Source organism: Malaclemys terrapin (assembly GCF_027887155.1).
Source record: "Malaclemys terrapin pileata isolate rMalTer1 chromosome 20 unlocalized genomic scaffold, rMalTer1.hap1 SUPER_20_unloc_1, whole genome shotgun sequence".
Taxonomy (NCBI): Eukaryota; Metazoa; Chordata; order Testudines; family Emydidae; genus Malaclemys; species Malaclemys terrapin.
Window position 1 is genome coordinate 1595721 of NW_026530188.1, and position 24583 is coordinate 1620303.

The 24583-nt window shown below is 67.9% G+C and overlaps 1 protein-coding gene across 13 annotated transcripts; it reads right to left on the minus strand.

Annotated features, from left to right (window-relative positions):
* Positions 1-1615: 1615 nt before the first annotated feature.
* Positions 1616-24318, minus strand: MBD1 (methyl-CpG binding domain protein 1). 13 transcript variants are annotated; one of them, XM_054014782.1, is made up of 19 exons: positions 24197-24318; positions 18165-18298; positions 15091-15205; positions 13721-13935; positions 13250-13335; positions 12888-12928; positions 12233-12376; positions 11980-12114; positions 11600-11653; positions 10212-10286; positions 9711-9770; positions 8771-8827; positions 7841-7921; positions 6152-6316; positions 4701-4886; positions 3541-3741; positions 3236-3316; positions 2898-3005; positions 1616-2397 (listed from the first exon to the last, which is right to left on the minus strand). In XM_054014782.1, exons 2-19 carry the CDS (start codon positions 18272-18274, stop codon positions 1936-1938), a joined length of 2376 nt encoding a protein of 791 aa, XP_053870757.1. In that variant the 5' UTR covers positions 18275-18298; positions 24197-24318; the 3' UTR covers positions 1616-1935. The 13 variants fall into 13 exon arrangements, with proteins under 13 accessions (XP_053870757.1, XP_053870756.1, XP_053870752.1 ...); XM_054014781.1 differs by having other exon boundaries at positions 11600-11650; positions 13721-13983; XM_054014777.1 differs by having other exon boundaries at positions 13721-13983.
* Positions 24319-24583: the final 265 nt, after the last annotated feature.

The window sequence follows — 24583 nt, forward strand, 5'->3', positions numbered from 1 at the left end:
GCATCATCATGCCCCGGTGCCAGCCAGTGCGGATCCACCGGTGGCACGGGCTGGAAGGCTTCGGCGGGAGAGCGCTGGCTGATTTTGAGTGGGGCACCCCCCACCCGCTGTCCCATGGACCCCAGCCCTCCTTCCCCTCTGCCCCCCATCTACCCACCACCAGCTCCCACGCCCAGCTCCTCGCCAAGAATCAAAGGGCTGACTCCTGGAGGGACAGAGGGGGGCAGCTGGGGATAGATTTTGGGGTGCATGAGGATACAGGGATGGACACCGATTGAGGGGGCAGGGCCCTGGCAGAGGGGCAGGGCCGGGGGTGCGGCCGACCACAGCCAGCTAGGGCTGCGTGGGGATGGACGGACAGACCTTGACTCAAGTGGGCTGGACAGCAAAGGCCCCACTGCAGAAGCCACCCTGGGGACAGGGTGACCCCACCCCATCTCAGCCTCCCAGGGGCTGCACCCCAAAGTGCCCAGATGTGGGGGGCAGCAATCCCCCCCTCCCCAATAAACACCAAGAGCAACGTGTCTGTTTGGCAGGCAGGGGCACCACAGTCAGGGAAAGGGGCGTTTGAATTATCAGGTAGGGGCTGAGAGCCAGGACTCCTGGGTTCTCTCCCCAGCTCTGGGAGGGGAGTGGGGTGGCGTCTAGTGGTTAGAGTTAGCCGGGGGGAGGGGAAGAGGACAGAGCCTGGGAGCCAGGATTCCTGGGTTCTCTCCCCAGCTACCACTGACTTCCTGCGTGAGCATGGGCCAGTCCCATCCACCCACCTGCCTCAGTTTCCCCATGGGGCTTGCACTCCTCTTACCATGCCCCTTGCCCACCCTGCAGCCAGGCCGAGCTGTGCTCAGGTTTAGGACTCTTCTGATGGGTGCCAGGCAGGATGCCACGGAAGGTGTGTGTCCCCCCCCCACCCTCCCATCCAGGGGTAACGGTTTCCTGGCCCGGGGGGGCGCCGTCCCTCCCCAGGGAAGCAGAGGCAGGACCCGGCCCTCATCTACTCATTAAAACTTTTAATACATAAAAAAAATAGAGACGAGTTTCTGGGAGGGGGGGTGAATTTTTTTTCACTTTTTTTTTTTTTTTTTTTTTTTTCTCTTTCTGTGCACGGGGACAGGGGGGAGAAGAACAGAACTAACCCTGACAGGGGGTGGGGGCGGGGATCTGTGCTTCACACCCTGCCCCCCCCAGCCACGGGGGGGAGACGTCCCCCACCAAGGACGCAGCTATGGCTTCGGCAGAAACTCCCTGAAATTAGCACTAGCTTCCGGGGGGAAGAGGGGGGAGACAGAAGTGGGCAGCACGGGGTCAGCTCTGCCCCCGCCCCCCCAAGCAACCCGTGTCCTCTAACCTTCCCCCCCCCCGCCCCCCGGGAGCTGTCCCCTCCCCCCTGCAGCAGAAAAATCGCCACCAAGGAAGAATTCAAGTTTTAAAACAGGAGCCTAAACTGGGAGGGGGGGGGAGGAGAGAGAGAAAGGGGGAGCACCCCCCCCATGGTGGAGATGAAGCTATCGCTTGGGGGGGAGAAGGTGGCATGGGTCTGCCCCCCCACAAAGGGTGGGGGAGGTGGGAGACCCAGGCCAATGGGTGGGGTGGGGTTAAAGCAAGTTAAGATGGCGTCTGAAATCCCTGCCCCCCAAGTCACTGCAAAGGGGGGGGGTTTCAGGAAGGAGCCCTCTGCCCTGCCTGGGGGGGTTCACGGGGAGAGAGCTCCTCATTGGCTAGAGCCGCTCATGTGACCACGGGGGGGGGGGAGAATGTCCCTTCAGCCCTCCCCCAGCCTGGAAGGGGGACAAACAAGCAACGAAAACAAACTGGTGCCGCCGCCACTCCCCCCCCCCCCCGCCGCACCCACCTCTGCCCCCCCCTCACCCCCAACCTGGCAGGGTCCAGCCGATTCCAGTGTCAAAAATAGAAGCTCTGGGGGCACGGGGGGCACTAGGGGCCGGCGCTGCCCGAGGGCCACGGGTTGAGGCGGCACTGTGGGCAGCAGCCCGAGTAGACCAGCACGTCGCAGGCCTGGGAGCGCTGCCCGGCGTGCCAGCCGGCCGGCCAGCCGGGGCAGAGCCGATAGGCCTCCAGGTCGCAGATCAGCTCCACCACCTCGTCCACGGTGGTGAGGCGGGCGGGGTGGCTGGCGTAGACCTCGTGCTCGGGGGGCACGGGCAGCTGGCGCGCCACCACCTGGAAGAAGAGGCCCGGGCGGATGTGGATGACGGTGGCGGCCATGGTGGAGCGGGCCGAGCGCTGGACCAGCCGCAGGTCGGGCCCCCCCAGGGGCGGCTGCACCTCCCAATGGGCCGGCAACGGGATCTCCTGCAGCTCGGCCAGGAACTCCCGCAGCACCGGGTCCAGGGGCGCCCGCCCCGCCAGCGCCCCCAGGCTGTAGATCTCCATGATCTGCAGGCACGGGGGGGAAACGGGGGGGTCAGGGGGGCTGGCCAGTGCCACCCCGGTCGCCCCCAGCGTCGAACTGCCCCTGCCCCCCCAGCACCAGGCCCCCAACATTGCCCCCATACACCCCCTCAACACCACCCCCTAGTGCCAGACACCCCCAGAACTGCCCCCAACATGGCCCCTGCTACCCCAGCACCAGACCCTCAGCCCCCAAGAACTCCCTCTATGCACCCCTCAACCCTGCCCCCTTTCCCCTATACTGCCCCTGCCCCATCCCCACCCTCATACACCCCTCAACCCTGCCCCTAGCACCAGACGCCCCCAGAACTGCCGCCTTCACCCCCAAACTGCTCCCCCCAGCACCAGCCTCCCAGAACTACCCCCATGCACCCCCGTTACACCCATCCTCCCAACACAGGCCCCTGCCCCCCAGAGCACCAGCCCCCTGCTCTCTCATGGCCCTCACGGAACAGCCCTCCCCCACCACCCTGCCCCCCACTCACCACCGGGGTGCGCTCCTCCTCCTCCTCGTCCTTGTCAGCTGGGTCCAGAACCACCACTTCCCTGGCCAGCCCCCGGCCCTCCATCCGCAGGGGCACCCCGGCCGGCACCTGCAAGGGAGAGGGGTGAGCACTGGGGGTGCCCCGAAGCCTGCCTGGGGCAGCTCTCAGGGAACCTGGGCTGGGAGGCAGGACTCCTGGGTTCTCTCCCTGGCCCTGGGAGGGGAGTGGGGTCTAGAGGTTAGAGCGGGGGGAGGGGGGGGACTAGGAGCCCGGACCCCTGGGTTCTCTCCCCAACGCTGGGAGGGCAGAGGGCTCTCAGGAGCTGCGGGGGTTCTTACCGGTGCAAGGTCCCATCCAGGCTCCACCTTCTCCTGCTTCACCAGGGGCGGGGCGGCACGGAGCAGGGTGGGGGCCGGCTCCTGCAGGGGGGAGAGAGACCGGGGACAGGACTGAACCCACAGAGCCAAGACAGCCAGTAGGGGGCGCTGCGGGGATGCAGGCGCAGGGGCCAGTCCTCACCCCAGCACGAGGCACGGAGCCAGGACCCCTGGGTCACCCCAAGGGGGAGGACTGGTCCCAAGCCGGGCACCACTGGAGGGGGACACCCAGGGGGAAAGGGGGACGCCCCGGCTGCCCCTCTCACCTCCAGGTGGGCAGGGGGCGGGGGTGTGGCTGGCTCCTCCTTCACATGCTGCAGCAGGAGGGGGAAGCTCTGGGGGGCGTCGCGGAGCAGGACGAAGTCCCTGCCCGGCCGATCCTTCAGCAGCACCAGCTGCCCGGGCGCCTCGGCGACCCCCTTCTCCGCCAGGAACCGCAGCTCCCCACCCGGCGGGCACTCCTTCTCCTGTGGGGCAGAGCACAGCGTCAGGGGGCAGCACAGAGCCCCCCCAGACAGCCACCGCCGAGCAGGGAGAACCCAGGAGTCCTGGCTCCCAGCCTCCTCCCGCTCTCACCACTTGAGCCCACTCCCCTCCCAGAGCCAGGGAGAGAACCCAGGAGTCCTGGTTCCCAGCCCTCCCTGCTCTAACCACTAGACCCCACTCCCCTCCCAGAGCCTGAGAGAGAACCCAGGAGTCCTGGTTCCCAGCCCCCCAGCTCTAGCCCCCACTCCCCTTCCAGAGCCTGGGAGAGAACCCAGGAGTCCTGGTTCCCAGCCCTCCCTGCTCTAACCACTAGACCCCACTCCCCTCCCAGAGCCTGGGAGAGAACCCAGGAGTCCTGGTTCCCAGCCCCACCCCTGTGCTCTAACCACCAGACCCCACTCCCCTCCCAAAGCCAGGGAGAGAACCCAGGAGTCCTGGCTCCCAGTCCCCCAGCTTTAACCACTAGCCCCCACTCCCCTTCCAGAGTGAGCCGAATCCAAGAACCTATGGGGAGAAGCGAAATTAACTCTCATTCCCCGGCCCAGCAGTGCAGCCGATGTCCCGGATCGTCCCCCCCACACACACGCTGTCACCACCCCAAGTCACTGATGGGGACAAGCACACAGAGGGGTAAGGTCTTGACCAAAAAGTCACAGAGCAAGCCAGGGAGAGAACCCAGGAGTCCTGTCTCCCAGCCCCCCCGCTCTAACCACCAGCCCCCCCTCCCCTCCCAGAGCCGGGAGAGAACCCAGGAGTCCTGGGCTCCCCTCCCCCCAGGCTGAGCGGTAACCGGGCCGGAAGGACGAGCGGGAAAGGCGGAGCGGAGGAAGAAAGAGAGAAGCGCGAGTGTCTTTGCCTCGGGCCGAGCGCCTGGGCCTGGGGGGGCAGGCAGGGCAGGGGGGCGGGCCGCCAGGGGGGCGGGGCAGGGGGAGGTAGTTACCTGCGGCGGGGCACTGCCCCGAGCCCAGCGCTGCTGGCCGCTCCCCTTGACCCGCCGCCCCACCTGCTTGATCCGGGCCGGCTGGCGGCTGCGGCCGATCCTGCGCCTCCAGGCCTTCCGGGGGGCTAGCGCCCCCGCCCCCTCCTCCGCCTGCCCGCGGCTCCACACCGCCGGCAGCAGCCGCTTCTGGGGAAGGGAAAGAGAGGGAGAGACAGAGCCAGAGCCGGGCAGGCGGCGAGCAGGAGAGAGAGAGAGAGAGAAAGAGAGAAAGAGAGAGCGAGAGACAGGGAGAGCGAGAGTCGGCCCGGTCCTGCCCATCCCCACGGCCTCTGGGTGCCTGCACTCCAGCCCCTCCCCAGCCAGCAACGGGCCCCGCAGCCCGGCCTGCACACGCACACGGCCCCCCCCGGATGGGAGTCACCGAGTTCGGGGGGCCCTTCCACGTGCCCCAGAGAGCGGGGTGCAGGGCAGGGGAGTTCGGCTGCACAGGGAGGGTGCAGGAGGTGCGCAGACACCTGGTCACGATGTTTGCATCAAGAGTCCAGATTTACAGAAAGGCAGAGAAAAAGAACCCAGGAGTCCTGGCTCTCACCCCCCCTCCCCAACCACTAGACCCCACTCCTCTCCCTGAGCCAGGGAGAGAACCCAGGAGTCCTGGCTCCCGCCCCCCCGCGCTCTAACCACTAGACCCCACTCTCCTCCCCTCCCCGAGCAGAGAACCCAGGCGTCCGGTTTCACAAGCCCCTTCTGAACAGTGCCTCTGACTCTGTGCCAGGCCCAAACGGCCCCGAGAACTGCAGGTGAAGAGCGCGGCCCACCGGCCACTAAGACCTGAGCCCAAATCCCATTGACGTCCCCAGGAGCTCAGCGCCTAAACCCACGGCAGCTCTGAGCCCCAAGCACCCTCCCGGGAGGCGAACAAACCCGGCGGGGACAAAACCATGCTCTGCCGGGCCCAGATCCCGCTCCGTGGACGGCGCAGCTGCGGAACTCCACGCCACAGGACGAGCAGGGCAAGAGTGCTGGACGCGGGCCGGGAGGGAAGACGCTCCCCTGATGTGGGGCACAGAGCCCGGGCGAGCGGGCGGTAGGAGGGGTGTGCCCCACACAAAGGGCTCCGTCTCCCCTCCCCGGGGCATTGGGCCTGCTCCAACGGCCACAGTCGGACGGGAGCCCCAGAGCCGTGGAGCATTTTGGGAGCCCACCAGAGCTAAGGCCCCCGCCCCACCTGAGCCAAGCCAGAGTCACGCCAGCTAGGGCAAGCGCCCGCCCTGCCCGAGCCCAGCCGGAGCTACGCCAGCCAGGGCAAGGGCCCACCCCGCCCAAGGCCAGCCAGAGCCGCGCCAGCCGGAGCGAGCGCCCTCAAGTCCCTTCCAGCTCAGCGCTTGGCACCGTGCCCCTGCCCTCCCAGAGCAGCCGGACCCCGCGAGCCGGGCGGGCAGGGCACCAACCATTGCGAAGCGCAGGCACTGTCTCCAGCGGCACTTCTGGCGCTTGAGGTTCTCGCCGCCGAACTTGGGCTTGTCCCGGCAGAAGTCGCAGCGGCCGCAGTCGGCTTTCAGCAGACAGGCCTCACACTCCCCGCACTTGCGGTTCCGCCGGCTCTTGGAGCAGAGCTGCCGGGCGGGGAGAGAGGCGCCGGGTCAGAGCGCGGGGGGGTGTGTGTGTGTGAGACGGCCGCACACAGGCCCCCTCCCCGCCCTTGGCGCCGGGAAATCACCGGCCTGCCAAAGGGGGCATACGGCGTGGGTTGTGGAGCACTGAGGGAGCCCTGGGCACGCAGAGCGAGAGCCAATCGGCCCCTGTCAGGGGGCCCCAGCCCCCTGGACTCAAAGCGAGGGCCGAGCGACCCCAGCCGGGGGGCCCGGCCCCCCAGACTCAGCGTGACCTCATGGGTCTAACTTCTGCCTTCGGGTATCTAGCGCCTCCCGCCCACCCAAGACACAGGTTGGAGATGAATCATCTCTCGCTTCAACTCCGCTCCCCAAATCCAGGCCCGACCCGTGGCCACGGGCTGGGGCGCCGGCCCCCAGCACGTGCGGGTACGTGCTGACTCAGCGAGCCAGCCCCTCACTTCCCTTTTGTTCAGCTCCCGGCCTCTCCCCCTCTGGCTCCTCCCCGATCGACCCACTTCCTCCTTGAACTGCGGGCACCGGAACAGGATCGCAGCCCCATGGCCGGATCGAGGGACAGTCCCCTCTCCGCTCCTACCCGAGATTGGCTCCCGGGGCCCGGCCGGAGCTCCCGGTCACCTGACTGCCCCCCTTACAGAGTCCCGCCCAGACCGAGGGTCCGCGCCAAGGGTTTCAAGAAGAGCTTGGACGAGCCCCTGACACGGAGAGCGCCGGGGCTGGACCCGCCGACGTCCCTTCCAGCCCTAGTGCTCGAGGCAGCCTGGGACGTGGGGACAGACTCGCCCAGTTCTCCCAGCAGGCCCCGGAGGCCCAAGGGAACTGGAGTCTGCGCCGTGGCAGCAGGGGCGCACACCCGGTGTCAGGGAAACGCCCAGCAGGCCGGTGTCCCCGGGCAGCAGGGCACCAGGGCCGGCGAGACAGCAGGGCAGCGCTCTGCAGCCCACGGCCAAGCCCCATGGCGAGGGAGGGGCACAGCGGGCAGGCGACACACAGGCAAGTTAGTCCATGGAACAGAGCAGGGCGCTGGGGGGGAGAGCACCGGCGTAGACTGTCAGCCACAGAACCACCAGACAAGCTTTTCCTAGCCAGGGATGGAACCCAGGAGTCCTGGCTCCCAACCACTAGACCCCACTGCCCTCCCAGAGCTGGGGAGAGAACCCAGGAGTCCTGGCTCCCAGCTCTAACCACTAGACCCCACTGCCCTCCCAGAGCCGGGGAGAGAACCCAGGAGTCCTAGCTCCCAGCCCCCCCAGCTCTAACCACTAGACCCCACTGCCCTCCCAGAGACATGGAGAGAACCCAGGAGTCCTGACTCCCAGCCCCCCAGCTCTAACCATTAGACCCCACTGCCCTCCCAGAGACATGGAGAGAACCCAGGAGTCCTGGCTCCCGGCTCCCAGCCCCACCGTGCAGTCACCCCGCTAGGTCTCTCAGCAGGCTCTGGCCTGGCCATGCCGCAGCGCCCCCTGCTGGACCCCACCCCACGGCGCAGGGAGGGTCACTCACCACGCTGCTCCGGGCCCTGGCACTCGGGTGTTTCGGTGGCCTCCCCGGCTTCTTCTTCTCCTTCACTTTACCCAGCTGTTTCTGGGGGCGGCGGAGAGAGGAGGGGGTTACCCCCTGGCCCCAGAGCCGACGCCGCCCTGCCCCGCTCCAATCCCTCCTCCGCCCTACTGCCCCGCCCCCTGCCCTGCCGACCCCAGCGACCTAGGCTGGGTGAACCCGGAGTTACAGCTTCAGGGAGCGACTGACACTGGCTTTCAGGAGCCGGGGGCCAGCCATAGACTCTACAGTTCTGTGCAGTAGGCCCAGCTCCCCTGGCTCCCAGCCCCCCTGCCCCCTCCCAGAGCCGGGGAGAGAACCCAGGAGTCCTGGCTCCCAGCCCCCCTGCTCTAACCACCAGCCCCCACTCCCCTCCCAGAGCCGGGGAGAGAACCCAGGAGTCCTGGCTCCCAGCCCCCCTGCTCTAACCACCAGCCCCCACTCCCCTCCCAGAGCCGGGGAGAGAACCCAGGAGTCCAGGCTCCCAGCCCCCCTGCTCTAACCACCAGCCCCCACTCCCCTCCCAGAGCCGGGGAGAGAACCCAGGAGTCCAGGCTCCCAGCCCCCCTGCTCTAACCACCAGCCCCCACTCCCCTCCCAGAGCCAGGGAGAGAACCCAGGAGTCCAGGCTCCCAGCCCCCCTGCTCTAACCACCAGCCCCCACTCCCCTCCCAGAGCCGGGGAGAGAACCCAGGAGTCCTGGCTCCCAGCCCCCCTGCTCTAACCACCAGCCCCCACTCCCCTCCCAGAGCCGGGGAGAGAACCCAGGAGTCCTGGCTCCCAGCCCCTCTGCTCTAACCCCTCAACCGCACTCCACTCGCGGTCTCCGCCCCCGGCCTTTGCACCACCCCAGCCTATGGGGCTCCCCCTGCACCGGGCAGGTCTCTCACTCACCCTGCGCCGGGAGCCTGAGAGGCCGCCGGGGTCTCGCTCCAGCGACGGCTTCCATTTCTGGGGGGAGCGAAGGGAAGACAAGGTGAGGGGGGAGGGTCACCCGGATGCCGGGGTCCCTTCTGCAGAACACATGCAGGGCCTGGCGGGAGAGGAGGGGAACAGTGGCCCAGATGTCTGGGTCCCTCCTCCTCCGGAGTCCGGACACCTGGGTCCCTCCTCCTCCAGAGTCCAGCTGGAGGGACCGCCCGGACATCTGGGTCCTTCCACTTCCCCCAGAATTCAGGGCAAGGAGGGTGACCCGGACACCTGGGTCCATGACCCCACCTGAGCTGAGTGGGTACCAGAGGGTGGGGCTGGATCACCGCCCCCCCAGCTTGTTGCCCATCCAGCCCCACTGGCTGCCAGGCGTCCCCTGTGTCACCACCATGGCCCGGCTCAGACCCCCTTGGCCGGATGAGAGGGCACGCACACCTGCCCCACGGCAGAGGGGCCAACCGGCAGCTCCCGGAGCCACAGAGCTTGCCCAGCCCCATAATGCCAGGAAGGGGGACAAGGCTGGACACTGAGTGTCGGGGTTCCCGTCCACCCCCTTTCCCTCCCCCGACGCAATACAGAGTGCCCCCAGCGTGGGTCACCCCTACTGCCAAGGGAAAGGAACCAGCCAGAGACCTCACAGCGAGGAGAGAACCCAGGAGTCCTGGCTCCCTGCCCCCCCCCCCCCCCACTAGACCCCACTCCCCTCCCAGAGCCAGGGAGAGAACCCAGGAGTCCTGGCTCCCACGAGAGCTTGCTTCCTCCATCTCTAGGGTTAACACTGCGTGGGGACTCTAGGAGTGGGGGATGTTGGGGGGCTGGAAGCCAGGACTCCTGGGTTCTCTCCCCAGCTCTGGGGGAAGGGGCTGGGAACAAGGACGCCGGGGGGGGCTGGCACCGCACTCACTGTGGCTGCTGCGGCCGGGGTTAATCTCTTACGGCGCCGAGGTTTAGGGGCCAGGCCGTCCTGGCGGAGACAGAGAAGGAAGAGAAGAGATGCTCGCAGGACACGGCAGCGCAGACAGGCTGGCAGGACAGAGCCAGAGCAGAACCCACCCACAGCCGCACGGGCCCCCCGCCCCATGGGGACCCCCCGGCAGAGGCAACCCACCCCACCCCTCTCCCCCGCTCTAACCGCTAGACCCTTCTCCCCTCCCAGAGGCCGGGCTCTCAGCCCCTCCCTCCCCCCTGCTCTAACCATTAGACCCCACTCCCCTCCCAGAGCCGGGGAGAGAACCCAAGGGTCCTGGCTCCCAGCCCCCACTGCTCTAACCACTAAACCCTTTTCCCTCCCAGAGCTGAGAGAGAACCCAGGAGTCCTGGCTCCCAGGCCCCCCTCCCCTTTTCTAACCCCGCCGGGGGTGGCGCGGTCTCCCAGAAGTGCTCCCCGCTGCTCACACCCACTCACAGCGCTGGGCCCGGCCACTGGCAGCCTCCGGCGGCGCCTCCCTGGGGCCAGCTGGGGCTTGGCGGGGGGCCCGTCCTGAGGGCAGGGAAGCGACAAGGAAAGAAAGAACGAAGAAGGGACAGGAAGGAGTGAGAGAGACGCAGAGTGAACCAGTCCACAGCGCTGCCCTTACATTCCTCCCCTGCCACAGCCAGGAGAGAACCCAGGAGTCCTGGCTCCCAGGCCCCCCGCTCTAAGCACTAGACCCCACTCCCCTCCCAGAGCTGGGGAGAGAACCCAGGCGTCCGGATTCCCAGCCCCCCTGCTCTAAACACTAGGCCCCACTCCCCTCCCAGAGCCGGGGAGAGAACCCAGGAGTCCGGGCTCCCAGCCCCGCTGTTCTAAGCACCAGCCCCCACTCCCCTCCCAGAGCCGGGGAGAGAACCCAGGAGTCCTGGCTCCCAGCGCCCCCTGCTCTCACCACTGGACTGGGGCAGTGAGCTCACCGGGGGTCGGGGGGGCACGGTTCGAGCCCCTCATTGCAGCTTCAGGCAGGGCCAAGGGGTGGTTTCGGGTGGGCCTGTCCTGCCGCCAGCCGGGCAGAGAGAGGGCGAGCGGCTGTTAGTTGCCAGGGGGCGGCGTGGCAAGGCCGGACCCCACAGCCAGGCCACAGCTGTACCCGCTCCTGGCTGCCCTCTGGGGGGGCACAGAGGGGCAAGAGCCACAGGGCAGCCGTGCCAGGGAGGCGCACACGCCTGCCCCCCCCCAGTACACCCATGCCAGGGAGCCACAGGCACCCGCCCCCACCTCCCTCCGCCCCCCCACCCGGGAGCCAAACATGCCTGCCCCTGTCCCCACTACACCCACAATGGGGAAACACACACGCCCCCCCGCCCCCACACAGCCACGCCAGGGAGCCACATGCGACCAACCCCCCACCCGGGGAGGGAGCCTTCCCCACTTTACTCACACCAGGGAGCCGCACACACCCCCCCTCCCCACGGCGGGCAGCCACATGCGACACCCCCCCCACTGGGGAGCCGCACATGCCAGCCCCCCCACACCCACGCAGGAGCCGCACGCGCCCAGCCCCCCACACACACACTCACCAGGGAGCCACGTCTCTGTCACACACACGGGCCACCTGCAGGGCATGCTGAGAAACCATGCCCCCCACAGGCCACAGGGCGTGCCGGGAATCCCACCACCACCACCACACAGGCCGCAGGGCGTGCCGGGAATCCCCCTACCCCCCCCCCCCCCGCACAGGCCGCAGGGCATGCTGGGAATCCCCCACCACCACCACGCAGGCCGCAGGGCATGCTGGGAATCCCCCCCACCACCACCACCACGCAGGCCGCAGGGAAGCTGTGTCGAGGGGAGCTCCAAACAGTAGGGCGGGTACTTACTACGGTCAGTTTCCGGGGGCCGTACCCTGCCTTCTTCGCCACCACCGATTTCTGCTGCACACCAGAAGATGGTTAGTGCCAGCTGCGGTGCTGGGGGGCGCCGGGCTGTGAGGAGCGGGATGGGGGGCTGGGCAGCGGGCGCTGTGGTGCGGGGGGCAGGGCAGGGGGGGATCTGCCGCGGGGGGCGCTCTCTCCCTCACTGCGGCACCCCTTCAAAGGAGCGGAGCCTTCCCAAAAGTGGGGAGGCCAGGGCCCCACCCCGACCCTCCTCTTCCCCCAAGCCCCTGCGGTGGGGGGGCTGAGAGCAGCCCCCAGCCAGTGTCCCAGCCCATGTGGGTGGAGGGTTCCGCGGCTCCCCACAGCCCCCCCCCCCCCCCTACCTTCTTCTTGAGGCAGCGGCGTTTCAGGCATTTCCACTGTCGCTTCAGGCCGGGCTTCAGCCTCCGCAGGCAGATGTAGCAGCTGCCGCAGTCCTCGGTGGCCTGGCAGCCCTGGCACACGCCGCAGCCGAAGCCCTGCGCGGGCAGAGGGGAGAGGCCGGGAGTGAGGGGAGCCCAGGGCCGGGCTGGCAGGGGCTGCGGGGCGGGAGTGAGGGGCACCAGAGGGGGAGGGGGGCGGGGCGCCGGCCGGTACCTTCTTGACGATTTTCAGGCAGCGCCGCAGGAGGCATTTCCTGCCGATCCGGAGCTCGGGGTTCTTGGCCCGCACGGCGCACACGGTGCAGATGCCGCAGTCCTCGGGGATCTGGCAGGCCTGGCAGGCCCCGCAGCCCACCCGCTGCAAGAGGGGCAGGGCCTTCAGCCGGCGCAGCCAAGGCCCCTCGCCCGCCCCCCACAAGGAGGGGACCAGGGAAACAGACCCAGCCCCCTGGAGGCCCGACTCCCAGCCCCACCTGCTCTAGCCACTGGACCCCACTCCCCTCCCAGAGCCAGGGAGTGAACCCAGGTGTTCTGGCTCCCAGCCCCCGCCCCGCTCCAACCACCAGACCCCAGTCCCCGCCCAGAGCCAGGGAGTGAACCCAGGAGTCCTGGCTCCCAGCCCCCCCCGCTCCAACCACCAGACCCCACTCCCCGCCCAGAGCTAGGGAGTGAACCCAGGAGTCCTGACTCCCAGCCCTCCCCTGCTCTAGCCACTGGACCCCACTCCCCTCCCAGAGCCAGGGAGAGAACCCAGGAGTCCTGACTCCCAGCCCCCCCCCGCTCTATCCACTAGACCCGACTCCCCTCCCAGAGCCAGGGAGAGAACCCAGGAATCCTGGCCCTCACCCCAGCCCCAGCCCCGGCCTTACCTTGAAGAACCGCTGCTCCCTGTTGAAGTCTCTTCTCTGGGCTGAAAGAAACAAACCAGCGTTGGCCCCGGTGGCTGACGCTCAACACAACAGGTAGCGGCACCAGGGCAGGTGGGGCCGAGATAGGTCAGTCTCCTGGAGATGCAGCCACCTCTGGGGTGGGGTAACGGGCACAGAGACACATGGGGACGGCTCGCCCGGCACTGAGATGCAGTTGCCTCTGGGGCGGAGTCCGGACAGGACACCTGGGTTCACAGCCCGGCTCCTTCTAGGAGGGACTAGGGAGCTGGGCAAAGCAGCAACCCCCCCCCCCCCCCCAAGCAGGACGGGGTTTAGCCATCGGCCCCACCCTGCTCACCCACCTCGGCAGTCCGGGCACAGCCAGCGGCAGCGTCTCTGGCTGGGCAGCATCACCCCGGGGAAGTAGTTCTGGCAGCTGGCGCAGCATCTGGAAGGCAGAGGTGGGCTGCTGAGGTCCCACGTCTGGGGCCCCCCGGGTTGGTGATGAGCTCAAAGCCACCCCCAGGGGGGCAGGGACCCCCGCTAGGCCTGGATGGAGGGACAAGGGCCTGCCAGGCAGTTCCGGTGCCGGGGAGGGATCGTGGCGCGGGAGACGGACCAGGGACACTGGGACGTCTCCGTGGATGAATAGAACCCAGGAGTCCTGGCTCACAGCCCCAGCCCGCTCCAAACACTAGACCCCACTGCCCTCCCAGAGCTGGGGACAGAACCCAGGCGTCCGGCTGGGCTCTCTGCACCTCCCCGTAGCATTTGCATTGTTACCCGGAGGGCTCAGGGGACGGGGCACCCCAGGGGGGCTGGGGGAAACTCACGCCACTACGGCATCCTGCGCCGATTCCTGGGCTTCTAGCAGGGCCGCTGGGCGCTTCCGGGGGCGTCGCTCCGGGAGGGGCGGAGGCCGCTGCTCCGGGGGCGGCTGCTCCGGGGGCTCCAGCTTCACAGGTTGCTGTTTGGGGGGCGGCTGCTCAGGGGAGTTTGGGGGGTCTGGCTCCGACAGCGAGAGGCGCCTCTTCTGGGCCTTCTTCACCTGCACGGGGCGCAAGGCGAGCGGGGCTGGAGGTGGGGTCGCAGCCCCCTGCAACATGGGGTGGGGAGGTCAGCCAGGCCTTCCCCAACAAGCCCCGTGTGATGCCCCCCTCCACCTGCCATTCCTGACCCAATCATGCATTATGTGCTGGACCCCTCCCCTCCCAGAGCCAGGGAGAGAACCCACGAGTCCTGGCTCCCAGCCCCCGGGAAACGCTTTCACTAGCAGGAATGGCGGCCGCGCCGGCATGGACCCTGACATTCCCAGCAGGCTGTGAGCGTGGCCTCTACCCGGCTGGCCGTGGGAGCGGCTGGCCCAAGGGCGGCCACTTGCACAATCAGCGGCTTATGACATGCGAGCCGACCGCACCAGCGTGAAAGGCCCAGTTACCGTGGCCGCTTTGGAGGGAGTTTTGGCGCACGGAGCCAACCGTGCGGCCGGAGCCAATCGACTGGGACATGTGGGTGTCACACGTGGCTCGTGGAACCCTAATTACGGCTCCCCGGAACACGCCGCTGGAGGGAGACGTCATGAACCCTGGCCACAGGCGGGAGGGAAAACGGGTCTAAAAGAGGTGTTGCCGGACTCCACCCAGCACATGGGGACTGGTGGGGTGAGGTTTGTGCTGCACCCGCCCCCTGGCTTGGCTTTCGTGGGCTCCAGGCCCCAGGGACTGCGAGACTAGTGTGCGGGGCGGGTTTGGGTGCCACCGCAGCCCCGCTCAGGGTTTCCAATCAATCCTTCGCCTCCATTTCTGGGTCTGAGAGTTGCCTCCCGCACGAATTCCCCGGAGCCGCCTGTGTCCAGGGCCTGAGTCTCACCCGGACGGAGCGAAGGCGACCGGAGTTTCCGCCAGAGCCCCGGGCACGGCGAAAATCACCAACCAAAGTCGGCTGGGAGCCGCGGCAAGAACGGCCGCCCTCAGCACCGGCTATTCACCAGCTCAGTGCATTCCCAAGGAGCAGGAACACACAGGCCCTCGGAAGAGGACGCGGGAGCAACAGGATCACGGATGGGGAGGTCGTGTTCCAACTAAGAACCGCTTGTTTTGGGCATTGCTTTATAAAGGGGAGGCGGCCCTGGGTCAGCCGAGGGGGCGCCCGGCCGAGTTTTCGGCACCGTGCCCGTGGTCAGGCCTGCCGCGGGGATTCTGACCTTGGGGGGCGGGTCGCGGAGCACGCCGTTCTTGAAGTCGAAGTTGGTCAGGTCCTGCGAGGGCCCCAGGAACCTGGTGAGCTCGATCTTGCTGCGGAATTTCTCGCCGTTGGGGCTGTGGGAGGGGAGGCAGAGACAGAGCCGGTGTCAGAGAGCACCCCAGCCTGGCCTGGGGGGCTGGGAATACCCCCACACACACACACCCCGCCCAGGGAAGTGATGCACCTGCCTGGAGCCAAAGGGAGCCGGGAGAACAGGCTCGCTCGCAAACGACGTGGGAAGGCCACGTTTTCCCATGCAGCGCAAAATTAGCCTGTGGAACTTACAGCCACAAGGTAACAATCCACAGGCAGGGATTAAATAACAGCACCCGAGACCCAATCTCAACTCTGCTTTAGCTACAGGGCAGGAGGGAGACGCTGCCCCCTACGGGAAGGGCAGGGCTCAGACAGGAGACTGGGAATTCTCTTTTAATGGAAAACAGGCAGGAGGTTAAAGGGGGTTGGGCGGTGGGGCACGGGGGACTCATGGCTACTGAATCCGACTCCCCCGTCACAGCGGAAGAGCAGGCCAGGGTGTGGGTCCGAGGGAGCTACAAAAACCCACTCAGAGGATCGCCCCCTGGATAGTCGTCCCCTGCAGGGATCTGGGGGGGGCCAGACTCCCGAGGAGACGCCCATGAACCGGAGGTCGTTAAGAGAGAAGCACCGGCCGACGGAAGGAAACAGCGGCCGGCAAGCGGTTACAGCTGCCCCACGCGGGGCAAAACGTGCCCCCTACGCTGCTAATTCGGCCTCCGAGACCAGGGCCGGCTCCAGGCACCAGCCCAGCAAGCAGGTGTTTGGGGCAGCACGTCCGGCTCTTCGGCAGCGGGTCCCTCACTCCCTCTCGGAGCGAAGGACCAGCCGCCGAATTGCCGCTGAAGCAGGAGCGCCGCACATCGCGATCGCAGCTTTTTTTTTTTTTCTCTTCTTTTTGCTGCTTGGGGCAGCAAAAACCCTGGAGCCGGCCCTGCCCAAGACCCGGCTAAGATCTCAGCTGGTGGCTCGCACCCTCGTGGGAGTCCCTCGGGAACCGTCTCCTTCGCCGCCTGCACTGCTCCTCAGGCCGATGACGGGCCTTCGTCTCGCTAACTCGTCTCCCGCCCGACACACTGAGCGCGAGCAACCAGACCCCCCCTCTCCACCCGCTTGTGTTTCCCCTGGGAGCTGGACGCATGAGTCAAGAGGCCTGAATATTTCCCCATTGCGCCTGATCCGGCCTAGGCTCGCCCGTGCCCCCGACGGCTCCACCCAGCCCTGTCACCTTCGCGCAGAAAATCTCGTTCCTCTCCCCACTGGCTGCACGGCCTTGCACTTTGGACTAGTCAATTTATAACCCGGCTTGGCCACGCCTCAGCTCCCAGGCCCTGGTTCTCGGCAGAGCCGGGATGATTTCGCCTCCGGGCTGGCAGGGAGCGGGAAGCGGCTCCGGCGGGGATTTCCCGGAGGCGCCGTGCGGCCGCAGAGCCAGCCCAAGCCACAGGGAAACCGGCCCGGCGAGGGCCCCGGCTGGGCTGCCCTGGAAGGCTCCAGCCAGCTGTGCGCCTCGCGGGTGCCAGGGGCGGGAGGCGGAGAGATGCCAGGCAGCGCGCTGGGACGGGGACGGCACTGAGCGGAGGGGTTTAGGGCTGTTTAGATTAGACACGCTGTGGGGATACAGGGAGCCCCCCCAGTTTCTAGACACTACTACGACCTGGCTACTAATGCAACCCACGAGCAGCCCCAGAGGGGCGGGGAGAGGAGACTCACTCGACCGGGGAGCAGCCAGGGGGCTACGCCGAGGCTCTGGCGGCTGGAGGCAGAACCGCAGGCCGAGCGAAACGCCTCGAGCGCCAGCGGGGGAGGGGAAAGAGGGGGGACGGTTTCATTTCATAACATGCGGGTTTATAACTGAAAAAGCACACGCGCCAGCAACGGACTCGGGGGCTGGGAGGAAAGACACACACCCTGATCCACACGCAGGCAATAGGGGGGAGAACTAAGGACAGAACCCAGGAGTCCTGGCTCCCAGCTCCCACTGCTCTAACCACCACAGCACCACTCCCCTCCCAGAGCCAGGGAGAGAACCCAGGAGTCCTGGCTCCCAGCTCCCACTGCTCTAACCACTAGACCCCACTCCCCTCCCAGAGCCGGGGAGAGAACCCAGGAGTCCTGGCTCCCAGCCCCCCCTGCTCTAACCACCACACCCCACTCCCTTCCCAGAGCCAGGGAGAGAACCCAGGCATCCTGACTCCTAGCCCCCCCGTGATCTAACCACTAGACCCCACTCCCCTCCCAGAGCCGGGGAGAGAACCCAGGAGTCCTGACTCCTAGCCCCCCCGTGATCTAACCACTAGACCCCACTCCCCTCCCAGAGCCGGGGAGAGAACCCAGGAGTCCTAACTCCTAGCCCCCCGTGATCTAACCACTAGACCCCACTCCCCTCCCAGAGCCGGGGAGAGAACCCAGGAGTCCTGGCTCCCAGCCCCCCCTGCTCTAACCACTAGACCCCACTCCCCTCCCAGAGCCGGGGAGAGAACCCAGGAGTCCTGGCCCGCAGCAGAAGCCTCTCTTTCTAACCCAGCTGGCTTCAGAGTAGGTAAATAGACTCCATCCAGCAGAGCCGGTTTCCTGCGGGGGCGGGCGGAGGAGAGTTATCTCCAGCTGCAGACAGACGCACCCTGTCTTAGCAGGGGGCTGCCCGGCTGGAGCAGGCAGCTCCTCTCCCACGGAGCACTAGGGCAGGCCGGGGTCAGGGCCAGCGCTCGTGTGTGACGAGGCTGGGACCGACTGGAGGCCCCTGAATCCCAGATGCCAGGCCGGGGGTGTGGAGAGATCCAGGGAGCGGGAGGGCTGCAGGGGCAGCGCCTGAACCCCAGAGGAGCCCGGAGTTCTGGCTCTGACCCGCTGAGGCCAAGGCCCTCCCGTGCCTCGGTTTCCCCTCCCGTGCCGTGTCCACACCGGCTGTCACTGTGGCTCTGCAGAACACGATTCCCGCCCCTCTGCCGTGGGGGCTGCCCAGCCCCGCCCCCAAGGGAGAAGCAGTGTCCGTACCCCTGATAGTAGGTGTCCGTCCGTCCACAGGTGGCCCCGGATCGGCGGTAGGCCTCGCGGCGCTTCCATCCGGGCCCCAGGGTGGGGCAGTCCACCCAGCCCTCCGACATGGTGCTGAGCTGGGGGAGCGGCTACTGCGGGGACAGAGATGGGGGGGTCAGCACGGCTGGATGGGGGGGGCGGGTTCCCCCCGGGGCTTGTGCCCCCCACCTGTCCGCCCAGGGCTCGGGCAGACAACGCTCTGCGTCCAGGAACAGCGTCAACATTCAGGCCATGCCTGTTTACGCGCACTAGCACCCTGCTCCGAGGGCTTGGCCTAGCTCTGACCACTAGCCCCCACTGCCCCCCCAGAGCCGGGGAGAGAACCCAGGGTCCAGGCTCCCAGCCCCCCTGCTCTAACCACTAGACCCCCACTCCCCCCCCAGAGCCAGGGAAGGAACCCAGGAGTCCTGGCTCCCAGCCCCCCCTTCTCTAACCACTAACCCCTCTCCCCTCCCAGAGCCGGGGAAGGAACCCAGGAGTCCTAGCTCCCAGCCCCCTCTCCCCCTGTTCTAATCACCAGACCCCACTCCCACAGTTTAAATAGGAGTCCATCTACTGGACACTTCATTCCCGTGACCCTCCTCCGAAAGGGTTTTCATCGCAGAATAAAGGTTGCCAGTAATGAGGCTCCAGCTTAAGAAATCACGTCACCCTGAACAACTGGACACGTACACAGGACCGACCGTAGGTAGTGATCACTTGCCCAGCACTGAAATGCAGCCACCTCTGGGGCGGAGCATCTGGGGAACAGCCACACATAACACCGCATGGGGATGACTCTCCCAGCACTGAGATGCAGCCACCTCTTGGGCGGAGCAGCCAGGAACAGCCGCACATAACACCTGGCCAGGCGCCCGAGTCGTGAGCAAAGCACTAGGGCTATCAGGAGGGCTCTGGCTTTCGGCTCAGGGCGCCCACTTGCAGCCCAGACTGAAGGCACGTCCGTCCACCACCCCTCCTATCCGGGCGCAGGGAGCGGCCAGCAGCCAGCACCCACGGGGAGCATGACTCGCGCTGCTCAGGCTTTGAGCCTGGATCCTTCCGCAGGCCCCGGGGCCAGCATGCCTCGCTCCTCGGCGGAGGGGCGATCGGCGTGGGCGTCTCCCACTGGGCTGGCCCCCGCCAGGGCTCTCGGGAGAGGCGGGGGAGATAAGGCCCAATCCCGCGGCTCAGCTTTCAGGCCTGCAAGGTCAGTGGGAAGCCCGGCCCCGCGCTCCTGGCCACATTCCAGCGTGAGCAGTTACAGCCCGTCTCTGGCACGCCCAACGCTGCCCCATCAGATAAGGGAGCAGTCTCCGAAGTCAGCACGCAGCGGCACGACGGTTCCCAGACGTCCCACGCCCCAGAGGTGGCTGCATCTCAGCGCCGGGAGAGCCGGCGTTATGTGCGGCTGTTCCCCAGCTGCCCCAGGCCCCAGAGCTGGCTGCATTGCAGCGCCGGGAGAGCCGGCTTTATGCAGCGTTATGTGTGGCTGTTCCCCAGCTGCCCTTCCCCAGAAGCGGCTGCATCTCAGCGCCGGTCAAGCCCTCCCCAATGCAGCCGTATGTGCAGCTGTTCCCCAACTGTCCCACGCTCCAGACCTGGCCACCTCTCAGCACCACGCAAGCCACCCACACACAGCTGCCCCTCCCCAGAGGTGGCTGCATCGCAGCACCTGGCGATCCAGCACCGCGGGGGTCACTGTGCGGCTGCTCCCCAGCTGCGTCTCTGTGCCAGGCGAGCCGTGCCCGTGGGGCTCCTGAACCGCCACCAACCGGGAAGCCAGCCAATTCTGCGTGTCCGTTTAACGCCATTTCAGACAGCGGCCCAGGCCCGGAGACATCCTGCCAGCTCACGCGTTTCAGCCCCCTTGTTTTCCCTTTCCGACGGGGGGCCTCTCCCCCGCCCCCCCCCCCCGCACCACGTGAGACCTAAACAGGCAAACTGGCAGCTCCAGCCCCAGCCGCGACAGCCTCTCCCAGCCGAGAGGAGAACGCACAGAGCGTGTCGGGCACAAAAACCAGCGCAACGTCACGAACCGAGTTACAGCTTGAAACCACCGAGCTCCGGCCGTGGACACCTGCCAGGGGCGGGCTCTTCCGCACAGCGGGGGCCCTTCGGCAGCCCAAGGGGCTCGCGGGAAACGGGCCGGCAGCAACCGCGCGGGCAGGCCAAGTCGCCACATGGCGTTTCACGGCCGAGGAATCAGAGCGTTAAGGAGCTAGAAGCAAGATTATTTTACGCTCCGGGCTTCCCGGGTCTCCGTGTCCCGCCCCGGCAGCTCCGCTCAGATTGAGTCTTTCCAGGCCCCCCCAAGAACGGGGAACCCCCGATTTCAGTCGGGCCATGCACAGCCCCGACACATTGGATCCCTGGCTGGGGCCAGACGGCCTAAGTGCTGCCACAACCCAGGCCACGGTGGGTGTTTTTGGGGGCGACGGGCAACCCCCCACCAGGGGAAATAAGGCCCGAGCCGTGCGGCCGGCGCCGCGATATTGCGGCTCTGAGCTGTCTGGGTAGAGCCAGGAACGTCGGCGTCACTTCCAGCCTTGTGGGGGACCCACCCGGGTCTGGGGCACCCCCGAGCTCCCCTCGGGGAGCGGCAGATGCGAGATTGCCGCAGGAACCCAGCGAGTCGCGACCATGTACGATGCTCGGGTGCCCGGCTGCTGCAGGGCCCCAGTTGTGCCAAGCTAACGGGGGGCGAAGCGCCCGGTTTTTGTGGCTCTTCGGAGCTCAGTTTGGGAGCGATTCAGCTGAAATGGGGCGGAGGGGAGCCGCCATCGGGGCACAGGACGGCACCTACCGATGGCGTCGGGGGAGTTCTCCCTGCCCTAAGACTGGGTCGCCCGGGTTGGCACTTCCTGCCCCAGACCCCAGCCGCGGCCTTGCTCGGGACGTGTCCGACGGGCGCGGGAGGAAGACAAACAAGGCAGCAGGTCGGGCAGCGACGCCAAGGCCCGGCTGGGGGAGGGCAGCGGGCGCCAGCCTGGAGCCCAGCGTCGCCGAGCCGGTGGCCAAACGCCATCCCCGGAGCTGGGCTGAGGCCAGATTCGCTGCGGCGACCCCGGCCCGCCCCAGCTCACCCTGCGTGCCAACCCGCCCGTGTCCCTGACGTGGCTTCATGCCGTGCCGAGCCCCCCAGACCTCTCCCCCAGCTGCCCCACGGCCCCAATCCACTCCCTGTTTGCCCACAAACAGCTGGGCCCCGATCCAACAGCAGGCCTGGAGACGGACCCCCCGCTGCCCCCCACAAACCTGGCCACTGGGCTCCCAGCCCTGCTCCCCCTTCCTGCCCAGCCCCCCAACGCATTCCCCTTCAGCCCCACTTCCTCCCCTTCGCTCCCCCAGGGCCTTTCCACTCCCCGCCGTCCCCAAACTCCTCCCTCCCACCCCGATGCCGCCCCCACAAGGCACAGCCTGTACCCCCAACCCTCAGCTACCCCCTCACCCTTCACATCAGCCTCCATTTCCCCAGCCCCCCCTGCCTGGTACCCCTGCTCCCCCCTCCAAGTCCCCCCCCCCTGCAGCACCCTCCCAGCTAACACCCCATCACCCTATAACTCCCACCCCAGAGCCTTTCAATGCCCGACCGCTCGACACTCCCTCTGCCCCCTACTCCCAGCACCCCCTCTGCAGCCACCGCCACCCGCTGCCCCCCACTCCCTCAGACCTCCCTCGCCCTACCCACACCGAGTGCCCCCCAACTGCTCCCCGCTTCACACACCCCCAGCTCCTTAGCCCCACCCCCCAGAATCTCCACCACCAGTCAACTCCCTCAACCCCTTCCCTACTAGATACCCCCTTACCAGCTCCCTGCCCCCCAGTCATCTGGGCTTCACCCCACCCCAGGGCCTCACAGAGCCAGCCCCCAAAGCCCCTCTGCCCCCAACCCCTCCCCCAGGCATCCCACTTTCCCAAACCTCCCCCCCTTCCTTGGGCCTGGCCCCCCAGGTACAGTCTCCCCATGTCCTCAGGCCTGGGCCCCTTTCCCAGACCCCCCCCCCCGACCCTTCCACTGCAATTAACCTCCCGCTCTGCTCCTGCCCCCCGCAACTCCCCTCCCAGCCCCCCACAGCCTCTTGGTACCACTCCCCCAGTCATGCCCCTGCCAAAGCTCCCCCAGCCCCTCCTGAACCCCCCACACCACAGCCCCCCAGCTCCCTCCTCCCCGCCACAGGCCCACAGGCCTCCATCTACAGCCCCCTCTCACCACTCCCCTGGGTGCCCCCTCACCCCACAAGCCCCCCAACTCCCTCTGGGCCCCACCCCCACCACCTAGGCCCCCAACTCCCTCCTCTCCTCAGAACCCCTCCCCCCCCCGCCATATTATAGTGCCCCGATTCCCTCTTCACCGCCCGGGCCTACAACCCCCTCCCCCAGGACACCTCTCCCCCGGCCCCCCAACGCCCTCCTCACCCCCTACCGGCCCCTCCCTCTGGCTCCCCAACTTCCTCCTCACCCCCTACCGCCCCCCAATTCCCTCCTCACCCCCTACCAGCCCCTCCCTCTGGCCCCCCAACTTCCTCCTCCCCCCCTACCGCCCCCCAATTCCCTCCTCACCCCCTACCGCCCCCCAATTCCCTCTTCACCGCCTACCGCCCCCCAATTCCCTCTTCACCGCCCGGGCCTACAACCCCCTCCCCCAGGACACCTCTCCCCCGGCCCCCCAACGCCCTCCTCACCCCCTACCGGCCCCTCCCTCTGGCTCCCCAACTTCCTCCTCCCCCCCTACCGCCCCCCAATTCCCTCCTCACCCCCTACCAGCCCCTCCCTCTGGCCCCCCAACTTCCTCCTCCCCCCCTACCGCCCCCCAATTCCCTCCTCACCCCCTACCGCCCCCCAACTTCCTCCTCACCCCCTACCGGCCCCTCCCTCTGGCCCCCCAACTTCCTCCTCCCCCCCAACCGCCCCCCAACTTCCTCCTCACCCCCTACCAGCCCCTCCCTCTGGCCCCCCAACTTCCTCCTCACCCCCTACCGCCCCCCAATTCCCTCCTCACCCCCTACCGCCCCCCAATTCCCTCTTCACCGCCCGGGCCTACAACCCCCTCCCCCAGGACACCTCTCCCCCGGCCCCCCAACGCCCTCCTCACCCCCTACCGGCCCCTCCCTCTGGCTCCCCAACTTCCTCGTCCTCCCCCCCCTACCGCCCCCCAATTCCCTCCTCACCCCCTACCGCCCCCCAATTCCCTCTTCACCGCCCGGGCCTACAACCCCCTCCCCCAGGACACCTCTCCCCCGGCCCCCCAACGCCCTCCTCACCCCCTACCGGCCCCTCCCTCTGGCTCCCCAACTTCCTCCTCCCCCCCTACCGCCCCCCAATTCCCTCCTCACCCCCTACCAGCCCCTCCCTCTGGCCCCCCAACTTCCTCCTCACTCCCTACTGCCCCCCAATTCCCTCCTCACCCCCTACCAGCCCCTCCCTCTGGCCCCCCAACTTCCTCCTCCCCCCCTACCGCCCCCCAATTCCCTCCTCACCCCCTACCGCCCCCCAACTTCCTCCTCACCCCCTACCGGCCCCTCCCTCTGGCCCCCCAACTTCCTCCTCCCCCCCAACCGCCCCCCAACTTCCTCCTCACCCCCTACCAGCCCCTCCCTCTGGCCCCCCAACTTCCTCCTCACCCCCTACCGCCCCCCAATTCCCTCCTCACCCCCTACCGCCCCCCAATTCCCTCTTCACCGCCCGGGCCTACAACCCCCTCCCCCAGGACACCTCTCCCCCGGCCCCCCAACGCCCTCCTCACCCCCTACCGGCCCCTCCCTCTGGCCCCCCAACTTCCTCCTCACCCCCTACCGCCCCCCAATTCCCTCCTCACCCCCTACCGCCCCCCAATTCCCTCTTCACCGCCCGGGCCTACAACCCCCTCCCCCAGGACACCTCTCCCCCGGCCCCCCAACGCCCTCCTCACCCCCTACCGGCCCCTCCCCTGGCCCCCAACTTCCTCGTCCTCCCCCCCCAGCCCCCCAACTCCCCCCGCCCCAGGCCCCCCCGGCCGCGCCCCCCCTCACCGCGGGGCGGCTCCCGGGCCCCCCCCGGGCCGGCGGCTCCATCCCGCGGGCCCCGCTCGTGGCGCAGCAGCAGCGGCCGCAGCCCGGGCGGCGCGCGGGGCTCGAACCGGAACCGGAAAACGGGCGGGGGGGGCCCCGGGAACGGCCGGTCACGTGGCCACGGGGGCGGGGCCCTGTGGCGGGGGGCGGGGCCTGGACTGGAGGAGTGGGGGGAGTTAGGGGGCGGGGGGAGGAGGGAACCGGGGGTTTGGGGTGGGGGGGAGGAGGGAGTTAGGGGGTGGGGGGAGGAGGGAACCGGGGGGGTTGGGGGCAGGAGGTGGGGGGAGGAGGGAACCGGGGGGGTTGGGGGCAGGAGGTGGGGGCGGGGGGAGGAGGGAACCGGGGGGG

Bases quoted from the DNA above. Each gene is read 5' to 3' on its own strand.
- MBD1 (XM_054014777.1), bottom strand. From the start codon at position 18,274: ATGTCGGAGGGCTGGGTGGACTGCCCCACCCTGGGGCCCGGATGGAAG. The intron at 15,206-18,164 runs GTACGGACACTG...CCCCTCCCACAG, and splicing joins ACGGACACCTACTATCAGGG to CCCCAACGGCGAGAAATTCC. The intron at 9,771-10,211 runs GTGAGTGGGTGT...TGTCTCCGCCAG, and splicing joins CAGTGGCCGGGCCCAGCGCT to GACGGCCTGGCCCCTAAACC.